The 25662-nt window shown below is 47.1% G+C and overlaps 1 protein-coding gene across 3 annotated transcripts in view; it reads right to left on the bottom strand.

Moving 5' to 3' along the window:
* Window positions 1-25662, bottom strand: part of CKAP5 (cytoskeleton associated protein 5) — a 1593334-nt gene that overhangs the window by 974148 nt on the left and 593524 nt on the right. For all 3 annotated transcript variants that reach the window (XM_069623197.1, XM_069623199.1, XM_069623198.1), the window contains exons 17-20: window positions 4277-4462; window positions 3963-4057; window positions 3192-3249; window positions 2988-3113 (exon numbers count right to left, since the gene is read on the bottom strand). In XM_069623197.1, coding sequence (XP_069479298.1) covers window positions 2988-3113; window positions 3192-3249; window positions 3963-4057; window positions 4277-4462 — 465 coding nt within the window. The remainder of the gene's footprint in view (window positions 1-2987; window positions 3114-3191; window positions 3250-3962; window positions 4058-4276; window positions 4463-25662) is intronic.

Raw genomic sequence — 25662 nt, 5'->3', positions numbered from 1 at the left:
TTAATAGAAGTGTAGCCATCTTTCGAGAAGGATATGCTGGTGTTCTTCTGAGTGCATCGTCTGTCGTGTGGGGTGGTCGTGAAGACGGAGTAGTTCTATACAGTATCCGCCTGCTACTGTGGACAGCACCCATCTGTCTAAGGTGATTCTCTCCCATGCGTGGGTGAAGCTGGAAATGCGTCCTACTGGAGAAGCATGGGAGGACACCTGAAGTGGAATGTCAGTTGCTCTGAGGTGGTGGGCCACCTCGAGCAGGGCCTCTGGCCCGACCACGACCTCTGTGTTGTCCTCTGGGATAGCCCTGGGAGAATTGGCCTAGAGTTTTTCCCCAGGAGGAACCCTGACCTTGATTGTAGCTGGATCCTCGTTAAGTTTTGGCTTCGTAAACAACACACATTTCTGTTATCCCCATGTCCGGAAGGCTTGTTTAGTGAGTTGACCTAAAGATTTAAGAGTGTCACACTCGTCCTTTGCTGTTTTAAGGGCGTCTTCTACGGCCTTACTGAAGAGCACTTTAGGTTCAACCGGCATCTTTATTAGAGTGACTTGCGCAGAATCGGTAGAAATTACTGATAACGGTTCGACCAATACAAAAAGGTCGAAAATGTATACCACCAAAGATTCGAACACCAAAAGTTTGTACCTTTGGTGGCGTGCATTTAAAAAAAAATGTTTTTAAACACTGTGGGTGCTGTGGCCGTGTCCCCCGCAACACCCCGTTCACCATACTGTTGAGCGGGGTGTTGCGGGGGACACCTACGCAGCACACCCAAAAAAGACAGAAGGAAAGAAAATGAAAAAAAATTGAAAAAATGGGGGCTGCAGGGGTGTCCCCTGCAATACCCTGCACACTATACTACATAGTATAGTGAGCGGGGGGATTCCAGGGGGAAAACCCCTGCAGCTGGCCGAAAAAAAAAAAAGACAGCACCGGTTCCCGTTCACAAAAGTGAAAGGGAACTGGCGCAAGGTAAGTAGAGTGTGCGCGGCGTGGTGTGGGTGGTGGTTTTGTAGGGTTAATATTATGTTTGCATGGGAAGTGTTTAATGTCTTTGGCTTGAAGGGACAGCACACTCGACAAGACGGTGCGACAAGACGTTTCTGGTGTGTTGGGAGACAAGTTACAAACTAATTGTTTGTCTAACCACAGGAATTTGCGATTACACTTGGGGCAGAATTTAAAAAGGTGTATTTTCCATAATTCTAGGTTATGGAAACTGGGCGAACAAAGTGTAGGAAGAGGAGTATTTGCATCCTAAAATGGCCTCCCCCCCCCCCAATCCCCTCTCGCCCTACTGTCTGGGCCGAGGCCTAGGGCGGCCTTCAAAGGCCGTATGGTCCGTCGTGGTAGTCTTCGACGGGCAGTTTCTCTGTCTTCACCGGCGTGGTGTTTCGCAGGTCGGTGAAAGGTTAGAAAGAAATACTATCGCTAATTGTAAATAGTCAATGGCTTTGCGCGGAAAGGCACTCCGCTATATGCGTCCATCTAGAATGGCGGAAAAAAACAATCTGAGGGACCTAGATGCGTGAGGGATCATGGGTACAGTGGACGTCACTAGGGATAGTATTACTGGCACGCCTTGTCGACGTCCTTTTTCGAGTTCCGAAAACTAATGCTCTGCAGCTTCCACTAGATGTCAGCCTATGCACAGCATGCAATCTAAGTAAATTCCACAAGCCTAAGAAAAAAATTATATAGTGCTTCTTTGGACCACATTTATGCTACAAGTTCCTTGTACCTTCCTACAGCCATCTCTAAAATGAGCCTGAATGCTCTTATTTAGTAGTACAGGCCTATACTAGACAATGGAGTTCTGTATTGCCAAATAGAGCACGTCTTATAAAGTGCTAAATAGATGGACTTTAGAAAAACTTCCCAACAATCTTAAAATTGAGCAATTCATGTAAATACTGTTTTTTGTTTTCACTTCACCCATGGTGTTTAAGTGGGTCACCTCAGAGGGCTCAACCCTCAGGGGAAGTGTTCATAATTCTCTCTGCAGAGCTTTCCCAGAGTGCCAGTGTTCCCAAACACCTTAATGTGAGAAAGCAGTTCTCTAAATTCAAAAGGAGGCTAAATTAGGTTTGAGAAATTGTCAAAAGTTATAATTATGATGAACTGACTGAACGCGTGGTAAGAAGTAATCAGAAGATGGCATTCAGGGGTGAGGTTAAGGGAAAGAGTGCCTATTGGCTGCAGAGCAAACAAAACAAAATTACTTGCTTATCACCACAGTGGACTCAGTTTGTTTTACATTACACACTATATGTAACACGCATTCCCAGCTTGACAATAGGAAACGTTCAACAGTCCTAATCTACAAAAGATAAAAAGCTAGAGCAAAAGGTATGGTAGGCAGACAGATGACTCGTAGAATAAAACCTCTTCCGGTGACGTCTACTTGCAAATGGCTGAGGGATTCCTGCCAGAGTATCTCGCTCAAGAGTGCGCCAACTGAATCCACTTTGGTACTGTAGAGCGACTGCAACCCTCCGTTGCCAGACTCTTCTCCCTCAATCTGGACTTAGATGTTAAACCAAGGCAAGTTTCACAGTTTGTACTATTGAGATGCATCGCCAGTAACTACATGCAACTGTCATGGGAGTTGCTAACAAAATTATTCCAACGGCACTTGCTGCAACCCTCAAACTCAAGACTTTAGTCAAATTTTGATTTTATTTTTACCAAAAGCGCAAACGAAACTGAAATCAAGAGCAATTTAACTAGAATGACTACTGGACTCTTGGCTACGATTGTGTTCCGAAGTTCTTCAGCCCGTGGTTTTGGAAAAAGTACAGTTGGTCATGGGGAAGGCAGCACCACTTAAACCTTGGAATAGCCACATCAGTGAAGGTGTGAGGATGCCCTGATGACAAGGCGCCATGTGGTCAGGATTCAAAATTTTACAGGGTGGACATTTGAAGATCAGGACTTTGCAAAGGTGATCATACTGATTAGTAGCAAGGTTTGAACCCATGTTACCTACCTTCTCAATCTCTGCATCAATCTGTGCTAGCAAAGCAGGCTTCTCGTCTTCAAAGAACATACGGAGAGGTTGTCCCACATACAAGAACATTACTCCAAGTAGGGCAATGGCTGATGTTCTCACTGCCTGTAAGAGCAGAAAGAATTTTAACAAGACAAACAAATGTGGGAGCTAATTTCTAAACAAGTGGACAGATAGACTTACGGGATTCGTGGCAGCGAGGGCAGTCTTCACATTGTTGATGAATGCCTTAACGTTCAATCTGAAAGAATTCCAAGATGCATTTTTTTTTATTACAAGTCTCAAGAAAACAATCTACAAAAAATACACCAACGGCAGAACTAGAGCAACAGGTGCAATCAGTTTGGAACCATGCAAGGGGTTTTCCTCATCCTACTAAAAAAGGAGCCATATCACTAACCACAATGTCAAAAGGATGCATCCCACAGCACATGCATTGGAACCACTGAATCTCAGGACCCCATTTGGCCACATGTTGACTCAAACACAGGAAAAGTTTCATCCCACAAACCAGCATATCCCACATGGGCAGCTCTCACACCACAAACACACCAACACCTGAAAATAATGCAGATTTCTGCACACAAAGCAATGCATCACATCCTACCTAGAACAGGGAACATGGTTCCACGAAAGAACAGCAATGAAGGAATTCTTATAACTTCAAAATCACAGGATTTCCAAATAAAAAGGAAAATCAGGTAGTCACTGCATAGCAACACCTTCCTTCAAAGAAAGGAACTCCAGGACGTACAGGTGTAAGCAAAGCGCAAGTTGAAAATAAACCTTGCTAAATCATAGGGTAAAACGATGCATTTATTAATTTGTAAAGTGCACCTTCAAGATTACAACGTTGTTACAGATTGGGAAGACATTTTGTAACAATGCATGCCTTACTAGAACAACTAACCATAAGAGACATTTATCAAAGTCCACAAATGGGAAAAGACTCACCCGGTGAAGCCAAACTCTTTGATGGCATTAGCAAGCCAATTCAATGTTTCAGACTGGTTCTTGGGGTTCTTTTGAGCAAAGGCCAAAGACATCACCTATGGGCAAGAGAAATGCAGGGTTTGATATTGTTTAATGGTTGGTGCCCTCAGATTTTACATATGCCAATACTTCAGCACATCTTTTACGGCAGGTTTAACCAAGGTCGATACCTGCAACAAAATCATTTACATAGATTGTGGGAGACATTGCTTCCAAACGGGAAATTAATCAGTTTATTGCAATCAAGGTCTAAACCTCTTCCTTGCAGCACTGACCTGCTCAGCTGTCCATGGAAGCATGCATGCCTCGGCAATTGATGTCAGGGCCTCCTTCGCATTACCCCCACACTTCACATCTCCGATCTTGTCCACAAGTCCATCCATGACCAAAAGAGCAGATGTTTTGGAGAAGTTTCCATTTTGAGCCACTAAGGCCACCACATGCAATTTCATCTGCATCACCTAAAACAAAAAAAGATTCCTTACTATACACTGTAGAAATGAAAAACCCGGTGATGGGCAACAGTGGCAATACAAAAGCAGAAAACACTAGCCAATTGTTGGGTGACCAGTTCTAACCTAGCTCTGTCATGATGTTACCCATGGTTTTGTCTTCGTGAACTGGTTTACCGACAATTTGACTAGTGAGTCTTCAAAGTCCCTACTAGAGTGATTATATCACCAACAGACACGTGAGGTTTTCCAAAAAGGAGTGCAATGAAAGGTAATCCTGCTGAACTGGGTGGAAAAAGGTCCATTCAGAATATATTAATAATTCTTGTACTTTTAGTGTCAGGAAACATTTTCTAAACCAGGGATACAACAGAATTTCAGTTTTGGAAGTTATGCTGTCTCTTTAGAGATCTCTAAACTTTTGTCTTCATACCACTTAATTTATCATCCTACTTGTGTGATCAAAGGGGAGGGACTTCTATGGAAGTGTCCTGCACTGAAACACTTTAGTATATGATCCTTGGAGACCGGAGACCAATAAGGCTGCTAGGAAATGGGGTGGGTTTTAAACCACTGAATTCTTTCCCGCTGATTATATTAACAGACATTGCTTGTGGGGACTATGGTTGTAACAGAGTTACATTTTGGCTTCATCAAGGGTGCAAGCAGATTTACAACATTAGTAGCCCTAAGTACCCTTTTTGATAGTATTACAGTGATTTTCTGCACAGGCCTCTGATAAGGCTGTACAACTATTATAAGGGTTTTTAGAGTTCCATCCAAAAGATACACTAGACACTTTCAATTCGTAGCAATGGTAGAGCAGTCAGAAGGCCATTGGATAGATACAGTTTGGTTCCCAATAAAAACGGTACACTAGACACTTTCAATTCGTAGCAATGGTAGAGCAGTCAGAAGGCCATTGGATAGATACAGTTTGGTTCCCAATAAAAACGGTAAACTACACAGACATACAGTATATACCGCCCACAATCCCTCCCACCAGCCCCAAACACATTTTTAAAACCTACAAAAAAGTGTGGTTATTCTTTCACCAATATCTTCTGTTTACAACCTCAGAACAGGTATACACAATAAACTAAAGTTACTCACAGTAGTGACTACAGTACTCCTAGTCCATGGTCCCCTTTTGTCGATCCTTGTGGGCTTCCACCAACATGGGGACGGTACATGAACCTTTGGCAGCGAGAAAAATTGAGCTTGCCTTTAAAATGTAGTAGGGGGCACGGCCTCGGACGTGGCAACGCCCTGCTGATGTCCCACCCTCCGGCGCCTCACTGCAGTCCACTTTGAACACATCAGCCCCTTAGATGCCCGACTACACCTACACATTAGCCCTTGGCATACTAGCAGTGGGAGGTGGCCGGGACGTATGGAGGAAAGGGGACTGTGGACTATGAGTACTCTAATTAGTAGAGTGACTAACTTTAATCATACATACCCCATCCCCTTTCCTCTATTCGTGTGGGCGATTTCACCAAATAACATAGGGTGCAGCTCTGATAACCTGCCTCATTACTAGGACGAAGCAAAAACGTTCTACAGAAGCACCTGACCAAACTTTACATCGAGCCTGGAGCTGGTGTCCAGTGAGTAGTGCTTACAGAAGGAGTGGGCCAAGAATCCGCCTTGCTGATGACATCCCAAGACGTGTGTCTATGAAACAACGGCCATGGCCTTGGGTTTGACCACTTAGGAAAGATTTTCTATACTCTGGCCTGGTGGACACAGAAGAGCACACAGCAAAGCAGTTAAGGAACACGCTTCGACAAACAGGAATAAAAATACTTCTTTACTTATGGCCAAAACAGGGAAAAATTACTAACGGGAAATAAATCACAATACTAAAAATTAGATACATATCTACAATTACTGGTGTAGGGCAAAATACACATCAAGATCGGGAAATTAAAGGTACAGATTAGTATTAGCACTACAAGTCTGCAGAGAATCACCCCCAACTTCATAAGTCCTACACTAAATTGTCTGGTGCCTTGTGCACAAAGTTTCCACATAGTTTGTGAAGCTGGAAAAAATTAGGCTGTTGGGTGACTAGTTAAACTAACAAACGCGTTCCCAACTTTGAGTGCTTGTGTGATTAAGCAATGGCAAAGCCAAAGAGTTAGAAAGTTTTTATAAACGTTAGTAAACTTTTATAGGGAATTTAGGGGGCAGGTAAGTATAGATATAACTCACCCGCTGTACTCTGATTCTTCATGAGACTTGGCAGGTTGGTTGAAAAAGAGCCAAGGTCGTTTTTCCCCACTGTTGGCCTCAGACGTTGGTCCCCAGGGGATGTAGGTTCGAGGAGCTCTCTGGTCAGTCTTTGACGCTGGTGCAAAGACTCCAAGTGGAAGAATGCAGCAAAAACCGATTCAGGGCCCCTCCAAAGACAGGAATGGTCTATGGTAAGCAATTTCAGACGGCCACTGATGGACAGGGACTCAATGGTCACAGTTAGACCTTCCCTCCAATCTTAGGTCCCATTAATGCAAGGACCACAAGATTTTGCAGAGGTAGGTCTTGTTGCACACACCGAGGATTCCACAACCCCCCCCAAATTCCAGGCTGCAACGGCAACGTAGACAGCCCAAACTCAGAGCTGATCAGCCACAGGTCGTTCCCAGGGCACTTCCGAAGGCTCTTCTTTGCACGACTCCGACATGATGTCGAAAATTCATGCATCCTGCACTCAAGGGTCACAGCTCCTTCGCAGGACTGCTGCAGATCTTCCACAGGACAAGGCTCTACCAGAGCAGCAGCAGAAGTGGATTGCCAAGCTTTCTTCCAACGGGTCCATGGTCTCATTGCAAGTCTTGGCTCATTCAGTTCTTCCAGATGGTCTCCAGGGTGGGTGCAGGGGTCCTCTTATCCAAAAAGCCAGGTAAGAACAGCAGCCCCATCCCCTAGCCAATGACAGATCGGCCCCACACACACACACCCCAGCAGTGGTTCGATCAGGACCTCTGGCAGCACAACTCATTCATTCCACCCAGACACATTGGCACCAGTATGTGGATTGGCACCAGACAGTCCCAGCCCACTTCCTGGCAGAAAATGCAAATTGTCCCCCAAAAGCCTCTGCTTTCCCGGGAACTGGAAGTCCCCATATAAGCATTTTCCGGGTCTCACAAGCCAGGGAGAAAGATAAGACAAGCTGACCAAAGGACTATCAAAACATCTCGTGACATGGCCATGCTTGGCCACTAACCACAGTTAGTAGCCAAACTGAGTAAACGCTGTACGGTTAAATTGAAAAACACCAACATTCTAAAAAGTAACTGCTGACACCAGCTTATCCATTTAGCACACCTAGAGTAACCAAAAATCCTCTGAGTTAGTCTAGGGCAAAAAGTGTAATTCATTGAAAGATGCATTGTACAATGATAAAAAAAAGTTGCCACCAGTGATAAGTTACTAAAAGTAGTACCTAGACTAAATGAAACACTGTTTCCCAGTACTGACAGCCTGAAAGACATGCCAGTTTCACCTCAACAGATTAACAAAAAGCAAATGTAGTGAAGTTTAAGGCTTTGTTGCACTGTAAAAAAAACATGTCAGATTCAAAAATAAAAGCAAAAGGTTTGGGTATCCATAGAAATGGAAGGAAAAGTGCAATAGAGAGGAATCTTTACTAACACCCTCAGAAATATGTTTGCCCATGGCTTTATACGCCTCCGAAAGGGCATGAACCATCCAACGGGCGATGGAAGTTTTAGAGCTAGGGGAGGCATTAGGCAAGATTGGATGCAGTAACCCTGTGGGAGACTGCACCAGCCTAGTCCTCTTAGTAATAGGTAACCCACCTGAACTACACAAGTTGGTAGAGTGACTGAGCAGCCAGACTTAACTCGAGAGTGGTACATGTGAGCTGTAGAGATGTAACACAGATTCACAATTACAAATATCCAAATAACACTTACTCTCAATGTTGTATAGTAAAATAATTATTTAACAATCAGTTTTAAATAAGCCTTTGTTAAAAAGGGCAATATGCAACAATAAAAATACACTTCATAACAATTCATCATACTTAAGATAAGCAAGTAGATACACTTTGGGATGCCTCACACACACACACACACTTCCTAAACCCAGAGGTGACTTCAAATTACTAGGACAATGTTTGGCATTGATAAATCACTTTTGTACATGATGCAATTCTGAGGTTGTGGAAAAGGAAAGGAGTAGGGAAGGAAAAAGGTTAACAGGTTCTCAGAGCATGTGAATACTTTTCAATCGCCCAATGAAGTCTAGATTAGATCTTTCCCAACAATACAAGTTAAATCTATGCACCACCTATGAGGGACAGTTAGAACCAAAGTCAATGGGTTAGAAGAGTATGCAGGGAACCTGGACAGCCAAAGTCCATTTGAGCAATGTCTAGGGAGCTGAGGCACTTTAGATAGCATAAAAGTATTGCACAATGTTTGTAGAGAGTTTAAGAAAGAATCGCTGTTGGGCGATCAGGCTTGTGAAGGGCAGAGCTGAAATAAACCCTGCAAAAAGCAGCTACTGCAAGTGTTGGGTAAGATTTTCACATAACTGGAAAATCCTCCTGACCTGTGTCAACCCCAGAATGTTTCATTTTGCTTTACTAGTGGGATATTTTTCCCAACTTTTTCCACACTCAGAGAATCTTTAACTCTTTATGGGTGTCCAGTTTATAACTCTCCATAGTGTCTTTTCAAAGTTATCCTCTTTAACTTATTGGCAATAAGTGCCTGTTGTTGCAGGGTTGCCCTAGGGGCTCCCCTTTTAACTTTCTCTTGCAAACCTTGAGTGAACTACAGTTCCCAAGGGAAGAAAGGATCTTTGGATCCCTTTTACATGTTATTCTGTGAAGTCAGAACACCCCACCTTATGTGGAGTGCTGGGAGATGCAATATATCCCCTTTCACATTAAAACTAAATTCTGTTACAGGGACAAACTTACCTTCAATGACTGGTGGCAGTGATACCTTGTATTAATTTGGTACACCTTTACCGTGGGCTGTGTTCACAGCCGCAGTACAGGCACCTAAGGGTTCTCATTTTACCAGTTGAATGGTTTTGATGAAGTTGGTAGCACTTCAGAAAAACTGGCCTAACAGCAGGTCTCCAGTGAGAACAAGACCGAAGTGTGGGGTTCCAGGTAATTGAGCGCTCTGGTATACTATTCAACAAGCTACTGTTAGAAGTGGAGATAAGGACTGCTGCAATCCTATGGAACTGTAGATACCTCCAGCCTACTCTAAAGAAGCAATAACAAAGCTTGTTGTTACAAGGAGAAGCGCTGTCAAAGAAACAAGTACAGAGTTCTAATATACAGTTGAGGGACAAGAGGAAGGACGTCTGGAGGACTCCTGTACTGCACTTTGAAGGTCGTTGGCAGCTATGGGCTCTTTTCAATTCAGCAGCAGTTTGCGTTTTAAGCTACCAGTCAATAGCAACACTGTAGTTCTTGGACACTTCATGGGCTCCCTTGCTTCTGGGGTCCAGCACTCTGGTGAGGTGGGACAGGCTTGGGTCGTCCTGATTCGGGAGGGTCCTCAGGATCTTTGTGGAGCTCAGGTCCAGCTTAAAGATGATGCCATCAATTCTGGGTTTCCTGACCCCTGGCACTCGGTTCCAGCAGCAGCAAAGAAGTACAGCCAGCAGGAAGAGGTCTTCCAGCAAAGTTAGTCTTGGGGTCAGTTGGTCCCACCAACCCAAGGGAAGTCGTCGTCCGTTCCGGGCTTCTCTAGTAGATTCAGAGTTTGGAGCTTCAGCACTGCAGCAGGACATCACCGGACAGTTCAACTGTCCGGGAGGGTGCAGCAAGCTACTCTGCCAGTTTTCTGCATCGGATGTATCGTCCAGTGGGCGACAATGCCTTCTGTTCAAGAGAAATCGCTTTTTTAAGCAGGTTTCTCCCATTCATGCACAGCCTAGCTGCCACTCACAACAGGGTGGCCGTCAGCCAATCAGCAGTGGGTACATTCAGGCAACCAAGGACACAAAGGATAGCGAGTTTTGGGCACCTCCCTAGCTTTCGGCCCAGCCAGACACACTGGAGCCAGAGGCAGGTTTCAGCATTGAAGCCTGCCAAAGGCAAAACGAACCAAAGGGTTAAACCTAGTTTGGCACACAGTAAAACCCAGGGAAGACATCACACGCAAGAAATGGCGAAAGATGAAGAACCGGGCCATTTTGAAAAAATTGGCACCCACGGGTGCATTACTGCAGTGAAGGATTCACCCTGCGGTAAATACGCACACTGCTAGGAAAATAAAAACACTGCCACCAGCCATTAAAAGTAGTGACGGTAACATAACATTTTGTCCACATAAAATGGGGTGTACTGGACCTACCTAGGAAAAACAGGTAAGTAAAGTCAATTTCACTTTACTACTCTTGGGAACAGAAGTTTACCCAAGAGAAGGTATTTAAACCTTCTGAGAAATCCAAAGGACTTCTCTATGGTGCTGCATCGAAGGTGCTGTGTGTCACAATATAAAATGTAGATGCCTATGGAGTTTGTCAGACTCCAAAAATAAAGAAACAGAGCCCAAATCAGATCAAAAATACATGATTGAGAAAAAGGTCACTCACTGCAGAAAAAAAGATTAAAAGGCCTGAAGTCCAGCAAAAGAGCTAGGGGTCTCTAAGGCTGAAGGGAATTCGCACATAAATGAGAATGTTCTGTAACAGGAGGAACCACCAAAAGTCAAAAACAATGCCTCAGACTTCCTGGAGGATTTTGTCTGAGAGAGAAACCTTAGACCCTCTTAAGGTCCAAGGAATGCAGGGCTTTCTCTGCCTCCGAATGCAGGTTCAGGAAGAACACCAGCAGCCAGATCTCCGATTCAGATGAAATGGAGATACCACCATGGGCAAGATATTTGGGTGAGTGCGCAAGATGACCTTGTCGTTGTGAAACTTGGTGAATGCCTCACACGAACAGCTCACTAACCCTGCACAAAGAGGTGAGAGCCACCAATAAAACAGTCTTCAGCGCCACCAAGCGGATGTCCACAGACGCCATCCGATTGAAAGGCTTGCGTTGCAGAGCCGCAAGAACCACATTGCAGTCCCATACTGGATGAGGTCTATGGGCCGCAGGTAAAAGCCCAGACAACCCCTTAGGGTGGGCCTTAACCAGCGGGTTGGCAGCCGAAAACACATTCTTAATGGAATTCTTGTAAGCCACGATGGCCGCCAAATTGGGGAAACAAGTATCCACCTGGACTCCAGAAGGAGCCAGGAGAGCTGAAAAGGCCAGTGCGTCATCCAGAGGACAGGGTCTAGACCATTGTCGCGAGCCCAATGGCAAAACCTAGTCCATTCGCTCTTATACTGGGACCGAGTCGAGGGCCTCCTGAATGATGACAGTTGCCATCTGAAAATTGAGCGTGCTGAAGCCTCAGCTGATCAGGGCAAGTTTGGTTGGGTCCGGATGTTCGACTGCCACCCCCTGCTGCGTCAGGAAACCCCTGGTGGGGGATCGGAAGATGTACAGGACCCTGGAAGCACAACAGCAGCAGATGTGAAAACCAGGGTCTCGAATGCCAGTAGAGGGGGTAGGTGGTGGGTGGTAACCCACGCAGGCCCAGAACTTGCAGAGAATCAGTTGGAGCAGAGGGGTGGGCGGGAACGCATAACACCTATGGCCTTGCCAACAGATCTGGACGGTGTATCCCATTCACCTGCCAACAAAGCAAACTGGGGGCACGTGGCATTCATTATAACTTACTCTTAGTCCATAGTGCCCTTTCCTCAATACTGAATGGGCGCCCCTCACTAGGGACGGGAGACTGAACCTTTTTCACCAGAAATTAACACCCGAGAGGCATGCGAGGCCTGTGAGCATGTGCTTCCCTGACTCCGCCCACCGGTGCCACTCCCCATCGACGTGTCATTACCATTGCCTAATGACACCAGTTTTATTAGGGAGGGTTGGGGGGGGGGTGGTGGGACTATGGACTAAGAGTATGTTAGTCACTACAATGAGTAACTTACAATTACTACCATGTCACGTCCCCTTTCATCTATGGGCGATTACAACTGAATGTAGCCTCAGGGTGGAGAGATGACCCACCTTAAGAAAACAAGTTCCTTAGTACTGCCTGTCCGAAAGCCGCGTCTGACCTAGAGCCGGCATCCAAACTGTACTGCTTGCAGAAGGCTGAAGGCATGGCCCACGTGGCCGCCCTGCTGATTACTAGCCATGGGACGTTTCTCTGTAATGCGACTGCCGTGGCCTTGGCTCCAACAGCGTGGGCATGCATGTCCGCTGGAAGTGGTTTGTGCTTCCCCTCATAGGCCTCTTTGATGGCGGAAACCATCCACCTTGCTATCGAGGACTTGGAAGCCTGATGACTCGGCCTTGATTCCCCCCCCCATACCCCCCGAACGTGACAAAAAGAGCATCTGACTTGCAGAAGCTCTTGGTCCGGTCCAGATGGAATTTCAGAGCGCGTCTGACATCCAGACAGTGCAAGACCTTTTGAGCTTCGTCCTTAGGATCCGCAAATAAAGTAGGTACCACTAGCTCCTCTGTAAAGAAGAGACAACTTAAGGTAAGAATGCAGGATGATTTCTCAGGACCGCCTTGTCTCTGAAAAGTAGTGTACTGTTCTGAAGCCACCAGTACCTGGATTTCGCTAACCCTACGCGCAGACATTAGACCCACCAAGAGCTGTTTTAATTGCGACAAGCCCGATGTCCGTGGACGCCACTGGTTTGAAAGGTTTGTTAGCCAGGGAGGTCCTACACAGTGTGGTTTCTTGATATGCGGGTAGAGCCTTGTTGAGGCTCACCAGATGTCGCTTAACCACCGGGTTGGTGGCAGAGAAAACTTCCTCCTCTGAGGTCCAGTAGGCTCCTACGGCCGCCAGGAAGGTAGGTCATGTGTATTTGTACTCCTGAGAGTGCGAGGTGTGCAAAGAAGGATAGCACGTTGTCCAACGTGCAAGTAAGCGGTTCAATCTCCGTAGAATCTGCCCAGGGCAAAACCTAGTCCATTTGCTTTTGTACTGGCTCCTAGTAGCATCGCTCCTAGCGCCCTGAATGTCTAGATTAGCCGGTGACAGCCGCAGATGCCTTAGAGTGACCTGCACAGGAACCACTCTGCGAGGGCCAACGTCTGCGGGGCGGTTGGATGACCCTGCCTCTGCTGCGATAGAAGATGAGCTGGGCCCAATGGCAGGTGAATGGGAGGCTTGTCCGAGATGAGCAGCTCTGAGAACAATGGTCTTGCAGGCCACCAAGGAGCCATCAGAATGATGCCGAGGTGACCTGATTCTCTTATCTTGCAGATCACCCCGTGGACCAGGGGTGTGGGAGGAAATGCATATGCGGTCATGCTGTTCCATTGTATCTGCAAGGAGTCGGCCAGGGAGCCGGGGCCCCTTGCCAAGACGTGAATTGCGGGCACTTGTACCAGGTGGCGAAAAGATCGACCCGAGGATGCCCCATCTGCTAAAAACCCACAGCAGGACCCGATTGTTCAATTGCCATTCCTAATGTTCTACTCCCAGTCTGCTGAGCCTGTCCGCCTCCAGGTTGGACTCCCCCGGGAGGTGGATTGCGCACAAGTAGATATTTATCTCCAGGGCACACTCCCACATACTGACCGCTAGACTGCACAGATGGGTGGGGGGCCTGGTGTCACCCTGCTTGTTGATGTAATAAATGTTGGTGGAATTGTCAGTTTGAATGAGGGTCAACTTGAACTGATAAGCAGCAGCAAAGTTTTAAGAGCGAGCTCTAACCAGTTGATTTGGGCCTCCTGATCCTGGAGGGACCAGACTCCATGGATGCAGTGGTTTTCAAGGGTAGCGCCCCAGCCTTCCAGGGCAGAATCTATGGTGATGGTCGCTTGCGGTGCTGCTTGCCGGAAGGTCCTGCCTGTCCGCAGGCTGCAGTCTGAAAATCCTGGCGTAGACGCCCAAGCCTCGCTGGGAGGCTGGGACTTCTTCCACTGCCTGGCTCTATACGAGCAAAGGAATTTCTTAAAACAGAGTTAGCCCAATCTGTGAGAGAGGGAGGAATCAGTAGAAAGTAGCCCGTGGACACTACGGATAGGATCCTGTGGTCCGCGAACCTCTGACGCCAAGACTGAGTGAAGGGCAAGTCTGACCCCCACCAGAGACATGTGGCTCTGCAGGAGCGCATCATACCTTCTTTCCCTATGAGGCTGAGGAGGGGGAGTGAAAGAATCCCTTGCTCCCCCTCCCCCTTCTGCCGCTTGCGCCAGTGCCGACTGAGAACTGTCAGGCTGTTTCGACCTTTGCTCTTGGAAACCCCAGAACCTGCCAAAGGCATGCCCCTTGTCGGAACGTTGATGCGACCGGGTATAGGCCTTGGGCATGGGCTTCGTGAGGATAAAGACTCTGCAGTTTGGAAACTGTTTTTCTCCTCATCTAGCTCCTAATCAGTGGTGGAATGAAAAGGTGCCAAACTCGAATGGAAGGTCCAATATGCATTGCTGGACGTCTGGCTACCCGTAGCCAGGCAGTGCTATCAGTGGAGATGCAGATGGCATGGCCTGAGGTGTCAATGTGCGCCGCAGTGGACTCCATAATGTCCTGGGCCACCATTTTAGCTTCTGCAAGACCCACCTAGAAACGCGCCTGGCCCTGCACTGGAAGGAAGTCCGCTGTTTCCCGCCAAAGCCACTTGATTAACGGCTGCCAGCATGGCGTCCACATTTGATTGAGGAAGGTGCAGTGAGACGTTGGAATAAACCTTTCCATAAGCCTGCAAGATCATCTTCTTGCCTAGAAGCACTGAAGACGAGGTGGCCGAAGACGACAGACTTGGAGCGGAGTTACGCTGCAGCGATCACTGAAGAGTGCGGTTGAGGGTGCGCCAACAGCAAGAGTGGATCCCCCTCCAATTGCCTATACTTGGCATTGAGGCGCCTAGTGAAAGGCGAGGCCGAATGGGCTTTAAGCCATCCCTTTTTGGCTAAGGCGACAACGTCCTTCTGCATCAGGATCCCCATTGTAGCAACAGGGCGTAGAGGACAGCAGCAAGGACCTCCACCTCCCGTTGTTTCACCACGGGTTGTGAAAGCCTCAAATATTCGACCAAACCTGAGAACCGTTGGTTGAGGATGGCGTGTCAGGGTCCTCATCAGTGTCCACTAGGGTGTCTGGCTGGTCTAGTGCGGGTGGAGGCGTGCTGGGTGCCGAAGGCTGCGGTGTGAGAACCAGAGCCGGCAATAGCTTGCGAGGCTGGTGTGAAGCCGCCTGAACTGTGGGAGGCAGGGAAGCCTGAATTTAATGACGCGGCATGGGTAGCAGGGGCTGCGCGGGGGCCTGAGGGCGTGGAGCCATAGGAGGAATGACCATAGGCACCAGCGGGAGCATGTCCCTGATCAGATCCGGGAGGATGGTCCACATCTGAGGAGACCTCATGAGCATGAGGAACTTTTCAGAAAACCTATCCTCACACGCTGGTGGGGTGGTCGGTGGTATTGACGGAGTATGGGGCGGCTGCTGGGGCCTTTGCGCACTCTGCCTTGCTGGTTGCGGGGTAAATCTGCCCTGCAACGCTGAAGGATAAGCTGTAGGCTACGTACCTGGTAAACACCAGTCCCACCTTGAAGCTCGTCCCACCTGCTGCGCACCAGGGGACGGTATCGGACGAGCAGCCATCTTGTCTGGTGCAGCGGCCATTTTGTCGGGCTGGATGCTACGTGGCAACTTCGTGGTGCTTGTCAGGCTGGACATGGCCTCCTCCAGGACACTTGTCAGAGAAGCTTGAGGCCTATCCTGTACCTCAGGACGGGGCCTGGTAGGCATATTGTCCTCAGCTGGGTTGCCGGTAGTGATTGTTAGGCAGAATTGTGTGTAGTGCCCTTAGGGACCACTACACACAATTAAGACTACAGGTGTTAATACAAGTATTACCTTGGCACAAGCCTGTACTACTAGGTTATAGTGGTAGCAGTAGCGGAGCAGAAGGCTCATCTCAAGAGTATATGAACAGTAGCAGAGATTACACAAAGGGACCACAATTACTGTGACTCAAGCAAACACTGACTCAAGGTTTCAGGTAAAAAAATATAAGTACATTCATTTTTAAACCATTTGTTATTAACAAGACACTTCTATTAATTCAAAAACCACACGTAAAATATACAACTAACCAATTTACTTTGTACAGTATTATTCGAGGTAAGTACCCTGTGTTTGAATGGACCGGTGTAATGAAACGGAACACGTTACCGTGAATACAATTGCGATCACTTTTTGACAGTTCGGTCTACTAGATAAACGTGTATCCACGGCAAGAAATGCTACCGGGGTAAAAACACACTTAGCACCCGAGATCCCCAGAGAGAGATGGGGGTAAAAATCACAGGTAATATTTTGGTTAGGCAGACAGAATTGAAGAAAACAGTCAAGGGGCCGGAGCCAAAGTCAAATGACACCGGGTGCCTGGATCACACAGTCGGACAGTTTGAGATTAAACGGCAGCAGCGACAATGAATAAAAGGTGTGCTCCTTAAAAACAGGAGAGGTTCTTCAGGTGGCTATCCGGACAACTACAGCAGTGTGCAGCGATTTCGACCACAAAGGCGACCTCTGGCTGAAGAGGATGAGCTGGTTATCCGCACCAGGCTCAAGGGAAGAAGACTCCGGACTGGATCTCTTCTTAGTCGTTGAAGGGTAGATGACTCAGGACTGCAGTAGGGCTTCACCAGTACGGGGTCGACCTCTCCACTTCTCGTCGGTTCCTTGTAGTTCCAGTGGCGACTCTCTGACTTACAGCCCAAGAGACCTGCCTTTTATGCACAAATCCCCCATTCACACAGCCTGGCTGTCAATCACCCAGCAGGGGGGTTGTCCAGCCCGGACAACCACCTTGTCCAATCATGTCAAAGGGCGACAGTGCGACGGGGTTTCCTAGGATACCCTGTGAAGGGGGCGACTACACCCCTCCCCCACATTCAGCTCACCTAGACACCCAGGCGCCTTGAGGAGGGCTTCTAGGTAGAAGCCCGCCAAAAGACAGTGAACAAAGGAGGCAAACCTGGTTTGCCGAACAAAGTAAAACACAAGAAGGAGTTTAACAAAAAGAAATGGCGAATAAACTGCACCGGAGCCAAACGAAAAAGGATTTGGTCAAGCGGGTTTAAGTCTGAGGCTAACACACTAGCCTACAATATTACCACAGTAATATAAGAACCGCGGTAGAAATTTAGGGTAGATACCACTGCCACCAGGCATGTCTAAATATTAAAAGAGCAAAACAATGCTCTAGGAGGTACAGATAAAAAGAGTTAAGAGTTAACCCTCCCAGCACTCCATGTAAGATGGTGTGTACTGGATCTGAGGTTAAATGTGACCAAGTAAAGTTAATGGTAACTTTACCCTTTTCTGGGGGACGGTAGTCACCTCAAAAATACAGTCGGGGGGCGGTCTGAATGACAACCCTGTGCCACTGCACGGAAGGTGCTGTGTGACGCACAAAAGAGGGGGCTACTGAAGTGGTGTACTCCAGAGCCCACCGTCACAAAAACAGGTCGCAACACATCAAAATACCAGTAAGAGTGGGGGGAAAGCTCACACTCTTACCAAGTGGAAAGAAACAACTCCAGAGATCCAGGGACTCACTAGGTAAGGGAAATTAGCCATGAAATGAGAATTCTCCCTAACAGTGATGCATACAGGCGCCCCCTTAGACATCTGTCCGGTAATAGGGCGTAGCCCAGCGGGTGGACAACTGGTAAAATAACCTTTTGGTCCCTCAGCACTGTCCCCAGAAGGATCCAACGACCCCTCGGCCAGGCGGCCGGTAGCTGAAGGAGCCTTGGTACCTGTGGGAGGCCCAAACAGGTCCCTCCCGCTCAGACGTTTCCTTGGGAAGGAGTCGCTCTTGCAGGGTTCGATGGAAAAAAAAAGCAGCCGTACTTTGAGCCTTGACTTGTGTGTGACTAAGTCCTTCAAGTCTTCTGGAGGCGACTTCTCGAAGAGCTCCCTCCACCGAGCTAACCTGTTCTTCAAAGCGTGAGGTGTAAGCGTGTCACACGCAGTACAACCCTCCCAGCCGTGATCGGGGCCAAGACAGCGGAGCCAAACAGCGTGGGGGCGTTAGACGTAGGGCAGTGCCCCTTACAGGCAGGCCACCTGCTGAAGGCCGCTGACGTTGACATGTGCGGGTAGGTGCGTGGCGCCAGAGGACAGAGTACCTGATTAAGGCCAAAAAAACTAAGACAAAAGACAGTATCCGGGGAAGAGCGTGTGGTATTACTAGGCCGAAGCCAAACCCAGGAGCGCTGGTGAAAGCGATCTGTTCCTGTCGATGCGAAAAAGGGGACTGAGGAGTGGCACCGGTGGGCAGAGTCAGGGGAGCACATGCTCCCAGGGCCGCACGCCTCCAGCTTTAAAGGGGAAGAAGGTTTTTTTCGGGTGAAAAAGTTTGCGTCTCCGGTCCCTCGCGAGGGACACCCATGCAGTATGGAGGAAAGGGGACGGACGTAGGAGTAACAAGGGGATGTGAACAAATCCAGGCCTGCAAACCCCGAACGCTGGTACAGGGGCAACAAGGATTCGAAGGCAACTCCCACTCGAAGTTATTCAACACCAAGCAACTCAACTGTCTGCTTTTGCATTGCTGTCCCCCGGGAAGTGGACTGAAGATCCAAATCCCCCTCAGTCGGGGCACATTCCTAGAACGCTACAGCCTCCATGAAGGGGGCGTGTGGGGGATTGGTAGCAGCCACCCTGATTGTTTAGGTAAAACATAGTAGAAATGTAGTGTTACTCACCGAATGACTAGCGTACTACTAGTCCATAGTCCCCTTTCATCCATCCTGTATGTGCGTCCCTCGCTAGGGACGGTAATGGAACCTTTTTTCATCAGAAAAATAACACTTTTCCTTTAAATGTATACAGGTGCGGCCATGGGAAGTATGTGTATAACTGGGGGGGTGGTAACCGCCGATAAAGTTAAAGCATTCTCAAATTTCAGAATTTTTTATTTCAAGGGAACTGTAATGGTGTTGAGTAATCACCCTTTTCCCAACTTGTAAGTGCTGAAAAATGAACTCACATTTTTAAGAATAAGCAAAAGGTATTTGATTAAATCATAACAATTATTATAAAAAAAAAATTAATTGCCATCGTGTGTAATCAAAGAAAGTAAACATTGTTGAAAACCAGATTCGACCACATTTAAAATCAGACATAAGTTCTGGATTAGAGAATGAAGACCACAGAGTTACAGTAGTAAAGAGGATCTTTCCTTTACAGAAATCTGTCTGGAAAACAATTAGTTCTTAATATTTGAACCGGGAAATGCACAAGTAATTATAAGCAAATGTGCTACTACTGTAGTCTTCTAACAAAACTGGACTAGTCTGTAATGTAATCGGTAGAGGATAGTGCAATTATACCAAGCAGAAATTAAATCCAAAATTCATTATGTTCTGTAAGCGCCAATAGGTAACTGTATACAAAACATTGTAGTAAAGCAGAAGGGAGCACACATCTCTAGTGCCCCATTTCTAAGAGTACAGAGCCTAATTTTCTGAGTTAGGTTAATGAAGCCAGGCTCGGTTATTTGTGGGAAAGTCTTTCACAATAGTAAGGTGATGGCCAATCCTTTGTCTACGTCGGGAAAATAAAAAATCCCTGATGTTTGACTGAAGGCAGGCGGAGGCCTGCTGCAGTGACGTTTCAGCTTTGAAATTGACAGCCTTCTTCTGGGCCAAAAGGATTGTGGTAGCCTAAAATAATGTGTAAGAGAAGAGAAGAAAACCTATTTTAGATCTAAGACATGCTCGTGAAATTGTATACACGGCAGGTAGTGTTGGGTCAACAGTTAAAATACAAAACTCAGAAACACATGAGAATGTGTGTTCTGGTGTAAAGGGGATTAAAATAACGGACCTGTGGCAAGTCCGGGCTGAGGAGGAACAGGTGTGGAACAGACTTTGACTGGACCGTGGTGGGTGGGATCCAGTGACGGGATGTGTGTGACACCTTGGTAAGGCATTCAGGATGGCGGCAGTGGGTTGCAGTAATGTCCGCTGGAGAGGCTGCAATACTGTCACACCAGACAAGAAAAACAGGAAAAAAGGGGAGAGGAGATTTGTGAAGGAACCTCTGGGTGTGTGGTCTGGGTGGGCAGCAGACATAAGGCTAAAGGTGTCAAAAATAATGGCATACCTCCAGCGGCCATGGGAAGACCGAAGGAGTGGCCAATGTCGCAGCTCTAATTACTTGCCACGATATGTGACGTTGGAAGGTAACCGCCGCTTCCTTGCCTCCAACAGCGCGAGCGTGCATGCCCCTTGGTGACTCTTTGTGCTGAACCTTGTATGCTTCTTGGAAGGCAGCACTCAGCCATCTGGCTATTGATGCCTTCAACGCTTGTAATCCAGGGCTTGAGCCTCCCAAACGTGTCAAATAAGACGTTGGTCTTGTGAAAGGCCTTGGTACTGTTGAGATTAAACAGTGTAGGGCCCCGGAAGCAACCAGAGCCTGAATCTCGCTCACTCTCTGAGCTGAAGTAAGACCGTTTAGTAGAACAAGTTACTTACCAACTGTAACGTTCTTTGACTGGATGTTCCTCCCACGTATTCCTCATTTTAGATAATCTGCCAGCTTGCTGCTTTCTTCGGAAAATGTTTCGAGGGCGCTGTGCTTGAGGCCGCATAGCCGAGTCCCTCGAGGGCTGCCATCGAGTGTCAACGTCATCCGTCGTATAAAGGGTTCAATCGCGCTCGTTGGTCTCAGTTCTGTTTTTTCGGTGTGAACGGTCGCATCAGTTGTATCAGGCATTGAAGGGTGTCAGGTTCTAAGGAAGTACAAGTGCAAAAAGCGTGAAAACTGTACAGAGGGGTAGGTTGGGAGGGTCAATGAGGAATACGTGGAGGAACATCTGGTCGAAAAAAAACGTTACAGTTGGTAAGTAACTTGTTCTTTGAATGGATTGTGTCCTCCCACGTATTCCACATCTTAGATAGACTCCCACAGCAGTAGTCATTTGGAGGAGGGCTTTTGCAAAAAGGCCTCCTTGGTAAGAAGTGGAGTCTAAACAATGTTTAACAAAGGTGTGCATGGATGACCAGGTGGCCGCTGCACAAATGTCCTGAACAGGAAGTTGCTATGCCCCTGGTTGGTGAACCCTTAATCCATTTGGAGGCTCTTTCCAAGCCAACCTGTAACATTCAGATATTGCTAGGATTATTCACCTGGATAAGGTTTGGACACACCAAGGGCCAATTTGTGTCCAGCGAAATCGACAAATAACTGATCAATTTGTCTAAATCTTTCAAGTTTAGTCCTACAGAAGCCGAGAGCCCTTTTAGGGTCCAGCCTGTGAAACCTTTCCTCCTCTTTACCAGCTTGCGGAGGAGGGTAAAAGGAAAGTAAAGTAATCTTTTGCAAAAGATGGAAATCAAACTATTTTAGTTAAGAAAAAAGTTTTGACCTTCAAAATAACTTTATACTTGTGGAAAATAGTGTGAGGAGGCTTACAAGAGAGTGCTTGCAACTCACACACCCTGCGGGCTGAAGTTAAAGCCACTAGTAAAACTGTTTTAAAAGTTGGGAGCCTTAACGGGCAAGAACGTAAAGGTTCAAAAGGTACACAAGAAATTTTAAAACTAAATTTAAGTCCCAAATGGGAACCTGAAAAGGTGTAGGAGAGAACACATTTGTTAAGCCTTTAAGAAATTGGACAACTAAAGGCATTTTAAAATACAAAACTACTTCTGAGGAGTGCCTGAAGATAGATCGCGCTGCTAAATATCCATTAATAGTACCAACTTGGAGCCCAACTTGGCCAAATGTAAAATAAAAGAAAAGCACCATGGGAGTGCTACGTGGAAAAGGATCCACATTCTTATCCCTGCACCAGTTACTGAATTTCTTACAACGACACTGGTATAAGGATTTTGTTGCTGGCCTTCTAGCTGAAAGCAAAATTTCCAAAACTTCGTCCGGAAGGTCCCAAACCTTTTATCTCAGCCTCTCAGAAACCAAGCGTGAAGGCTGAAAGCTTTGACCTCTGGATGGAGAACCCGACCTTCCTCTTGCGAGAGAAGATCCTCTCATTGTGGAAGACGTATTGGAGGGCAGATGGACATGTCCAGAAGGTCCGGGTACTACATTCTCCTGGGCCAATCCGGGGAAATTAGGATCATGGTTTTCCTGAACTTTCTCAACCTCATTACCACCCGAGGAATCACAGGGACTGGAGGGAACGCATACAGGAGTGGAAATACCCAGTCCACCATGAATGTGTCCCCTAGAGCTCCTCTTGGGGGAAATTTCCTTGAGCAGTACAGTTCGCACTTTCGGTTGGTACCGGTCACAAACGGATCCACTTGAGGGGTTCCCCAAAGGGTGAAGATCTCTTGAAGGACTTCCTGAGCTAATTCCCATTCGTGGGAGACTTCTCTGCCTGCTCAGAGCATCTGCCGCCGTGTTTCTCTCCGGCTAGATGAATTGCTGATCGAGAGATTCCCTCTTGCATTGCCCAGAACCAGAGCCGCATTGCTTCTCTGCACAGTGGGAGTGATCCTACGCCTCCTCTTTTGTTGAGGTAATACATGGCCACTATGTTGTCGTCATTATCAGGACATTCTTTCCCTGTACAGAGGGCAGGAAGGCCTTCAGCGCTAGTCTGATTGCCCTCAGCTCCAATAGGTTGATGTGTAGTTTGGACTCCGATGGAGACCAACAACCGCTGATTGTCAGATCGTTGGTGTAGGCTCCCCACCCGTGAGTGAGTGGTCCGTCACTTCCGTCATCTCCGATCATGGTTGCCAAAACTGTTCCCCCCACCCCCTGAGGATATTTTCCTTGCAAGCACACCATAGTAGTTCAAGATCTACTTTGGCCGAGACTTACAGAAGATCTGACATCTCCCCCAAAAACTGGGACCATTGATTCCCAAGTGCCCATTGAAGGGATCTCATCCTCAGTCGAGCCTCTGGCACCAGAAAAAAATGCAGGATGCCATGAGGCCTAGCAACCTTAGAAAGTCGCAACCCGGTAGATGTTGGGCATTTTTAAACTTTGTTACCATATGCAGAATGTGGTGCGCTCTCTCCTCGGGAGGCGAGGCTTTCCCTGAGGTAGTATCCAGGACTGCTCTGATGAATTGAGTCTTTGGCTTGGAATCATTTGTGACTTCTTGGAATTGAGGGAGAAGCCCAGTCTGTGTAAGAAGTGGCAGGTCATGGTCAAGTGTTCCTGGACTCGTTGTGGTGAACTCACCTTGATTAGCCCATCATCCAGGTAAGGGTAGACCCGAATCCCTCCTCTCCTGAGACTCGCTGCCACTACAGCCATCAGCTTGGTGAAAACCCTTGGGGCGGAGGTCGGCCCAAATGGCAGAACTCGAAACTGATAGTGAGATCCGTCAATTGCAAACCTCAAGTACTTTTTGTGCTTGAGATGGCCTGGCACATGAAAGTAAGCATCCTGAAGGTCCAATAAAACCAGCCAGTCCTGAAGCTGAAGAGCCTGAAGGGTCACCATCTTGAACTTGTCCTTCCTGAGGAACTTGTTCAAGTATCTTAAGTCCAAGATGGGTCTCAACCCGCCGTCTTTTTTGGGGATGAGAAAAAAAGGGGAGTACCAACCCTTGTTCCTCTACGCTACAGGTACATGTTCTATTGCACCTTTCTCTAGCAGGTTTAAAATCTCCTGCACAAGGAGCGGGTCTGGAATTTTTACAGAATTGGCTCCCGGTGGATAATCTTGAGGTCTTTGATGAAAAGGAAGGTAGTAACCATGGATCACTATCTCTAGGGCCCAGGCATCTGACGTAATGCCCAGCCATTCGTCCAGATACCGAGTGAGTCTGCCTCCCACCGGGGTTTTATGGGTTAAGACCGCAAAGTGGCTTTGTAGCGGATGCAGCAGTGGCCGAGGAGGTACTAGCCGCTGCTGTGGCTGATCTAGCACCTCTCCCTTTTCCACCACGAAAGGGTTTTCTCTGTTGGCCTCTCCGACTGCCCTGCCCCCTCCCTTTTCCAAAGGAGGAATAGAAGCGAAAAGGGCGACTATTCCTTGAAGATGAGCCTGCGTCTAGACTGTACATCAGATGCAAAACCAGATTTTCTGAGCCAAGCAAATCTGCGTAAAAACGTGCTAGCCGCCATAAAACTGCTCACGCTATTAACAGTGTCCAGTCCTGACTTCAGGCATTCCTCCATAGCCTCCTTTCCATCTCTTACTATCGCCAGGAAACCATCCTGTTCCTCACCCTCCGGGATGTGTTCAGCCACTGCATTCAAGCAGTCCCACAGGGTGTAAGTAAATCTAGCTAATGTACAAGCCACATTAGTAGGTTTAAGGGCCATACTGCCCGAAGTGAACACTTTCCTCGCCCAAGCATCAATCTTTTTATTGTCCCTGTCAGGGGGCATGGAGGGATAAGCTGATTGCTTATTTGCAGTCGCAGCTTGAATCACCAAGCTCTCAAGTGAAGGATGCTAGGCAGAATCCTATGCAGTACCCTTTAGGGACCACTACACAAGATTAAGACTACAAGTGGTACTAACATTTCACCTTTGGTACAAGCCTGTACTACACAGAAAAATTGGTAGCAGTGGCTGAGCAGCCACACTTCTCTCAAGAGCAAATGAGCAGTAGTAGAGATTACACAAAGGACTACAATTAATGTGACTCAAGGTTTCTGGTTAAAAAGTATAAGTACATTTATTTTTAGACCATCTGTTCACAAAACACTTCACTTCTATTAAATTAAAAACACACTTCAAATAAACTACACACAACCAATTCCCCTTGTGCAGAACAATTTAAGGTAAGTACCGTTGGATTTGACAGACCGGTATTGTGAAACAGACGTTACCGGGGGTTAATACGTGATCACTTTTTGACAGTAATGACAGTTCGGTCTTACGAAAGAAAGGCGTACCCGCAAGAAGAAATGTTACCGTAGTAAAATACACTTAGAATTAACACAAGAGAGTTGGGGATAAAAATCATAGGCAATACTTTTGTCAAGGCAGATAGAATCAAGAGACACCTTCTAAAACGTAGATAAAAGTCAATGGGCTTGTGCCCATGTCAAATGGGACAGGGCCCTGTTGTCGAGGATCACAAGGGTATAACAGTTCACAATTCGAGATTGCCAGGAGTACTTAGATATTTTCAAAAGGGAAGCAAAAGTAATAAGAGGGAAAGAAGACAAGGGTAAGCCTTGCGTGAGGAGAAAGGGTTCACCACTAT

This window comes from Ambystoma mexicanum, chromosome 11 (assembly GCF_040938575.1).
Source record: "Ambystoma mexicanum isolate Mex_15411 chromosome 11, UKY_AmexF1_1, whole genome shotgun sequence".
Lineage (NCBI taxonomy): Eukaryota > Metazoa > Chordata > Amphibia > Caudata > Ambystomatidae > Ambystoma > Ambystoma mexicanum.
This window is presented reverse-complemented; position numbering and strand designations above follow the sequence as displayed.